Source organism: Coenobita brevimanus, chromosome 77, assembly GCF_032717465.1.
Source record: "Coenobita brevimanus isolate Jiangsu-jjx chromosome 77, ASM3271746v2, whole genome shotgun sequence".
Classification (NCBI taxonomy): Eukaryota; Metazoa; Arthropoda; class Malacostraca; order Decapoda; family Coenobitidae; genus Coenobita; species Coenobita brevimanus.
Window position 1 is genome coordinate 3,219,404 of NC_137030.1, and position 7,500 is coordinate 3,226,903.

General features: G+C 37.3%; 1 protein-coding gene and 1 long non-coding RNA gene across 5 annotated transcripts in view; one reads left to right on the forward strand and one right to left on the reverse strand.

Annotated features, from left to right (window-relative positions):
* Nucleotides 1–7,500, reverse strand: part of LOC145408474 (uncharacterized) — a 398,402-nt gene that overhangs the window by 251,168 nt on the left and 139,734 nt on the right. For 3 of the 4 annotated variants that reach the window (XM_080279207.1, XM_080279206.1, XM_080279209.1), the window contains exon 4: nucleotides 4,217–4,405. The exons of the other annotated variant lie outside the window; for it this stretch is intronic. In XM_080279207.1, the coding sequence (XP_080135333.1) occupies nucleotides 4,217–4,405 (189 nt within the window). The remainder of the gene's footprint in view (nucleotides 1–4,216; nucleotides 4,406–7,500) is intronic. 4 annotated transcript variants of the gene reach the window in all.
* LOC145408479 (uncharacterized) overlaps nucleotides 1–7,500 on the forward strand; it is a 152,614-nt gene that overhangs the window by 99,602 nt on the left and 45,512 nt on the right. The window contains exon 2 of the long non-coding RNA XR_013898929.1: nucleotides 4,221–4,326. This is a non-coding gene — a long non-coding RNA (uncharacterized LOC145408479). The remainder of the gene's footprint in view (nucleotides 1–4,220; nucleotides 4,327–7,500) is intronic.

Sequence of the window (7,500 nt, forward strand, 5' to 3'; positions counted from 1 at the left end):
TCTCTCTCTCTTTCACACACACACACACACTCACTCACATACTCAAGCAGTCACTGTAACGTTTAAGCATTCAAACTCTCTCTCTCTCCCTCTCTCTCTCTCTCTCACACACACACAAACACACACACACACACAAGCATAGTCACTGTAATCTTTAAGCATTCTCTCTCTCTCTCTCACACACACACACACACACACACATTCTCCACAGGCCTCACCCTTTTCTTTGTGCCTACGTAAAAAAATATATGAGTGTTCTTCCTCCCCTTTCTTGTGTCTGGTGTTAAGTAGGTTTAATTTTAGAGATTGTGTGTGTGTGTGTGTGTGTGTGTGTGTGTGTGTGTGTGTGTGTGTGTGTGTGTGTGTGTGTGTGTGTGTGTGTGTGTGTGTGTGAGAGAGAGAGAGAGAGAATACTTAAATATATCAGTGACTGTGTGTGTGTGTGTGTGTGTGTGTGTGTGTGTGTGTGTGTGTGTGTGTGTGTGTGTGTGAGAGAGAGAGAGAGAGAGAGAGAATACTTAAATATATCAGTGACTGTGTGTGTGTGTGTGTGTGTGTGTGTGTGTGTGTGTGTGTGTGTGTGTGTGTGTGTGTGAGAGAGAGAGAGAGAGAGAGAGAGAGAGAGAGAGAATACTTAAATATATCAGTGACTGTGTGTGTGTGTGTGTGTGTGTGTGTGTGTGTGTGTGTGTGTGTGTGTGTGTTTTCGCTTCGTTTGGCTTTGTGTGTTTTCTTTCGTTTGCCTTTTCCTATGTGTGTATTTCTATAAGTATTTTTCTATTCTCTATCAACTCGAACCCACTCCAACCCACCCCGTCAACCCCCCTGCCACGCTCCACCTACCCCGCCACCAAAATCATTCCACCGCAAAGACCACTACAGTATTTCCGCTCTCTCCTTCCCCCTCTCACACCCCCTACCTCATTTTACTTTCATTTCTCTCTCTACTCTCTCTCTCGCTTCATCTCATCCTTCTCTCCTTACTGCCATCTCTCTCTCTCTCTCTCATTTTATTTTAGTCCCTCTTTATTTTCCCTCCTTCCTCTTCCCCACCTCTATTTTTTAGAGAGAGAGAGAGAGAGAGAGATGGGGGTGTTAGATGGTGGGTAGTAACTGTCTCATCACTATCTCTTAATCTCTCCCTCCCTCACTCTCTCCTCGCATCCTCTTCCTCATCCCACATTTATCTTCTCCCGTCATCTCTCTCTCTCTCTCTCTCTCCCTCCCTCCTTGCATCCTCTTCCTTACTGCTATTTCTATCTATCTATCTGTGTCTTCCTTCTATCATTACAATTTCTCTCTCTCTCTCTCTCTCTCTCTAACTGGCTTTAATTACTCCTGACATCCACTTTTTTTTTTTTACAACTTTTTAACTGATTTACAAATCTTCCTTTTCTCATTTTTACTTTATTGTTTTCATCATCTTTCTTTACTCTCTCACTTTCTTTATTATCTTTCATTATATTTTTACTGTATTTTTTCAACATCTCTCCCTTAGCCCCTTCAATCCGGTGATTTATTTTTTCTTTTCAGGTAGGAACTAATCTCTCTCTCTCTCTCTCATCCTAACCGTCCGTCTGTTGCCCAGTATATGAAGAAAATTGCGTCTTGAAGCTTCAGAAACTTCATGAATTTCTTTTCTTTTAGTACTGAAGTTTGGAAGGCGAAATTGTCTTTAAGGGATTAAGGAGGGGATTCTCTCTCTCTCTCTCACAGACACACACACACACACAGTTCCAGCTTCGGGTTTTTTTTGTTTTTTTTTTTATATTATCCTCCACCACGAATGTGTCCCCCTGCTCTCTCTCTCTTCCTTCATCCTCTTTCCTTCTTTCTCCTTCTATCCTTCCTCCTTCTCCTTCCTTCCTTCCCTCCCTCCCTCCCTCCCTCCCCACTTCCGGACCCTTCACAGTCCTGTCGTCAGCTTATAAACATCCTTTTGTCTCTCCTTCCCTCCCCCCTTTCCTTTTCTTCTTTCCTCCCCTCCTTCCCTTCTTGTTACCTTCTTTCTTCTTTCCTTCTCCTCCCTCTCCCTCGCTCCTTGTTACCTCCCTTTCCTCCTTCGTTCTCTCCTCCCTCCCTCTCTAATTTGTCTTTTCCATTTCTGCTTCCTTCCATTCCTCCTTTTCTTCCCTCCATCATTTAGTTTTCCTTCTTTTCTACTCTCCATTCCTCCCTCTCTCATTTCTCTCCGTTATTTCATTTTCTTCGTCGTCTCTCCCTCCCTCCCTCCTTTCTTCATATCTTCACAGCCTCCCCTTCCTTCTTCTGATTAGCCTTGTCTCCTTCCTTTCTCCTTCCTCTTTCTATTTTTCTCTTCTTCCTTTTTCCGCACTTCATTTCACTCCATCTCTCTCTCTCTGTCCAACATTTCTTCTGTTTCTCTCTCTCTCTCGCCATTATTTCTCTTGTTTCTCTCTCATTCCTTTCCATCCTTCATTTCGATCTTTCATTTTGCCTCCCGCCCTCCTTCATTCTCTCCTTCCTTCTGTGCTAATCCTCTTTCCTTCCTTCCTTCCTTCCTCCCTCCCACTTCTCCTTCCAACCATCCTTCTCTACCAACCTTCCTTCATTCTTGCCTTCCCTCCGTCCTTCCTTTCCACTTTCCATCCATCCTTTTGTGATATCTCCCTCTCCCCTCTCGTTGCATTTTCCTTTTTTTATATAACTCCTCTTTCCATTACATTGTTTTCAAAATAAGACACATTATAAACCCACCTTCCTTAATTGCTTCCTCATCATCCCTACCTGCCTTCCTATGTTATTTCCTCTCCTTCATTTCCTTACCTTTCCTTCATACTGTTTTGATATTAGTCCCACAAACAAGAGAAGCACAAATAATAATAATAATAATAATAATAATAATATGAAGAGGAAAGGGAAATTGACAACACCAAATAGAACAGAATGAAAAAAAATAGGCACACGAAATAATAAATACAAAAGTACATACCGTAATAAAAAAATAAATATAACACTAAAAATCAGAAAAAAAAAACATACATGGCTTACATATGATTCGAAAATATTTACTGAAAAATGTAAAACCAAATATGAAAAAAATAAACACTACAACTATAATGAAAAACTTGAAAAAAATCTAAGGGTAAAAAATAAATAAATAAATATAATGGCTTCAAAGTGCTATAAAAACAAAGAAAAAGTCAAACATTCATACAGGTGCAAAAAAAAAAAAAAAAAAAAAAAAAAAAAAAACGAAGTTCCTTATGAGCAAAGGTGATCAAAACAGCTACAAACTTCCAAATAAACGAGTAACTACAAAAGGGTTACCTATAAAAAAAAAAAAATGAAAATGAAAAAATGACTACTAAATACAAACATAAGGCTATAAAAAGGCAAAAAAAATCATGAAAAAAGACTACAAAATACATATTCAGTAAAAAGCTCCAATATGGCTACAAAATTGAAAAAAGACTACAGAAAAAATATAAAATGTTACAAAAAACAACTAAAAAATCATAAGGACTACAAAATAAAAACAATAATGAAAGGTTATGAGCTATAAAATCATGAACAAAATGACTACAAAACACAAATACAACCAAGACAAACACTACAACAAAAGCAAGTTCAATAAGCAGTATGACTCATCCACTCTCACAAGAGCCACAGAAAAAAAATAAGAAGGTCTCAAACATTGCATTACCTCAATACATTTCAGCATCATACAGGCGCCTTTTGTAACTTACGATCTGTGCTACAATGCCTATTCATGTGCATGTGGCAATATGCTATGAGTTGCAATAAACGAAAAATATATATATATATTGAAAGTAGGAATGTTATGCAGCCAAGCCCAAGTTTCAACTGGGGCAGCATGCTAAGCCCTTCTGATAGCAGATGCTTTACATACTGCAATAAAAAACTAATAATAATAATAACAAAATCAAATAACATTAGAAAACCAAACAGTCACACAAAGCAACAAACACTACAAAAAATGCGAATATATATAGCAGCAAACACTACAAAAAAATTCAAGTACAGTATACATAAACGAACACTACAAAAAATACAAGTACAGTATAAATATTAACACTACAAAAAAGCAAAAAAAAAACTACAAACTGCCTTCACAAACCTTTAAGAACTACCAAAATCAAAATAAAATGCAATTAAACTACATACTGCACTTACAAACCTTTAAAAACTATCATCATTACAAAAATAATCAGCCGTGCGACGCTTTACTCACACAGGGAAGCGATGGAGCCCGAGCGCGTGGGCCCAGGAACATGCAAGGCTCGGATTGGCAGGCGGGAGGAGACACGTGACATGGACGACGCCTGCGATTGGCCAGACGAGGTACTGACGTCACTGGGGCAAGGGGAGGCAGACCGGGGAGCAGGAAGAGGAGGAGGAGGAGCAGTAGTCTTGTCCACATCTACAAATCAACACAAAGCCCTCCAGTAACACCACATTTGAGGCTTCCACATAGAACAGCAACACAGACAGAGAGAGAGAGAAAAAAAAAGGAATATTTTTGTATCAACACACAGCCCACCAATAACACTACATTTGAGGCTTGCACACAGAGAAGCAACAGAGATGGGGATTTGAAAACGCAAAAAATTGGGAATAGTCTTGTACCAAACCCCTACTTGGGCCTTTATAATGCAAGAAAGACGGAACCAAAAAGCAAAAGCCCGGGGAAAAAAAGGGGGGGGGGGGCCAAATTCAAGAACCGTTCATTTCAAGATGCCTGGACACACTACCTCTTAGGGCTCATTCAATACAAGACCAAAATCAGTTCAGCACCTTCATCTTTCAAAAGGTGGTTAAAACCATTTGGCTTAGTGAGAGAGTAACGTCTTTGGATTGAAGGTTAACTGATATTATTTTTAAGCTCGTCAGCCTGATGACATCTTTGATAAATAAAATTATCTGGCATTCACCCTCCCCCCCACAATGAAAAGTCCAGGCTGAAAGGGTACTGCGGATGAATCTGGATCACAGGAATATCAGTCCATCTAAAATATCTAATTCATGATTAAAATTTTGGCATACTGAAATCATCCAATTTGTTTGGTCAATGTTTGGCATCGAGGTACATTCACTTGAGGTTTGGTACAAGAGCACTTGACAAAATAAAATAAAATAAAAAACATAATAAACTTGCAGCCAGAAGAATTTTGTAACAAACCCTTGTTTCACATCATACCTGTTTCAAAATTTGTATGGTATGTATTCTGGGTTCTTGAAATCACTGATCAGGCAAAACATAATACAAAAGCAACGGGTAAATTTTGCAATGAACCCTTATTTCTGATTATTATACCAATTACAATCCAACCAAAGAAAAAAAACAACTAATGTTTCAAATATTACTGTAATTCCAAGGGTTCAGGTACAAACTTCTGTAACTGTAACTCTGAGAAGACCAAGGGAAAATTTTATGAGAAGACTGCTTTTAGTCTGTGCTCAAGAATTAAAAAAAGGTTAATACTGAATTTTCCTTTGGCTTCCGATTTCCATTCAACAGGGTACATTGTCAAAACTTCCTTTACATGTCTGAGCACCTGAACCAATGAAGCAAAAATTCACTTACAAAACTTAGGATTTCAACAGTTTTTCTTTAGGTTCTGAAACAATCTGCAACAGTATAAAGGAACGAGTGACCAAGATCATACCCCGTGGAAATGCAAACACAAACAGGGACATAATGCAGACAAAAAGGGACAGTTCTTCACATACACATCTATATATTTTTATAATGGGAGACAAGGAGAGATTGGGATCTGGGTAAAATGCACTTTAAAGAAATATCTTAATTATTTTTTTTATGTATTACCATTACTGTATGTATTATATTTTTCAAAATGTCAGATCAATGAACACGGACAAACTTAAAAACCAATTAAAACTCTCAACAGCTTTTCTTCTCTCATTTTTTAAATTAGGCCTATTCCTAATTTTTGAAAACTCTGCACTTTTACTCCAATTTTTGAAAACTGCATTTTTATTTCTAATTTCTGAAAACTCTGCACTTTTATTTCTAATTTTTGAAAACTCTTTGCAGTTTTTTTTTTTTTTTTTTTTTTTCCCCAAGGAACGTTATCATGAGACAACTTTTCAAAGTTTAGGATTCAAATAGTTAGAAATTTATTTGTTCTTCATTACTACCACAATAACGACTAAAAGGCAAGGGGGAAAATGACTTGAGTTAGATTATCATTTTACCTTCGTATTATTCTCATCTTCCAAAGTCAAAATAATTGAGTTAATTACATCATCTTCAAATTATTCTAACCTTCCAGTGTCTCCCATTATTATAACATCAGCCAGCATTTATGGATATAAAATTTGAACATACTCTCAAATGTTTACAGGTGGGGTTTAATAATCAAGGTTCATCCAGCAATTATTCATTACTAAATCTACAGGTTATTCATGGTTATTCTGTTTCATTTATGGTAATACAGCCTAAACTACATTTATCATTTATTCATGTTTGTTAATTATGGGCTATTATTCACTGAGGTCAAAGATTACACATGTCAAAGGTTATAATGAATGACCTGGTTTAAGCATACTACTGTGGACATAGCCAGGCATTCTAATCATCCTCATTCATATGCATTCATTTACAAGTCAGGCTTACAACTTTTTTTTTCTTTTATTTTTATGCAAGGAAGAAGGAACCAAAGGCCAGGAGTCAGCATACTTGCAAAAACAATCCTTTAAAAAATAAAAGAAAAAAAGACAGAACTACCTGAGGACCGAATCTGCTACCATTCAAAAGGTAAAATGGGATAATGACTGCCTAATATAGTACCTATTTTACATACACGCAGGCTTCAATTCAGGTGAGGTGCTTGAAATCTATTAAACGTAAATAAAGTGTAAGAAATAATTATCCTTCATCATTCAGCATTCACGGGACAAGCAATTTTATCCTTCAGCATTCACGAGGCAAGCAATCCATATCATTCAGCATTCAAGAGACAAGCAATTTTATCCTTCATCATTCATGGGACAAGCAATTTTATCCTCCACCCTTATTCATTCACGAGGCAAGCAATTCTATCCATCATTCAGCATTCACGCGACAAGCAATTTTTCCTTCATCATTCATGGGGCAAGCAAATTATCACTAAGAAAAGAATAATATCATGGTAATTTAAATAGCAATCACTCACTATTCAAACATGCTAATTCCCATGCATTCTTATCATTAATTTTACCATTGTTTTTATTTTCATTATTCTTTCTATTTAACTCACACATAAAGCTTATACATATCAAGAAGAGGATACAGTATTTTGCGTCTGTTGGTTAAAAATGGCTTTAACACTTTCATCTCTATTTCATGAAACTGTGTGTGTGTGTGTGAGAGAGAGAGAGAGAGAGAGAGAGAGAGAGAGAGAGAGAGAGAGACGTGCGCCTATGACTTGGAATTTTGAAGAACAGGTTTGTCAGGTCGAATCGGGTCAGAAGGTGCAATAATACTCTCATCCCACTCTTATCATCAACCCTTCC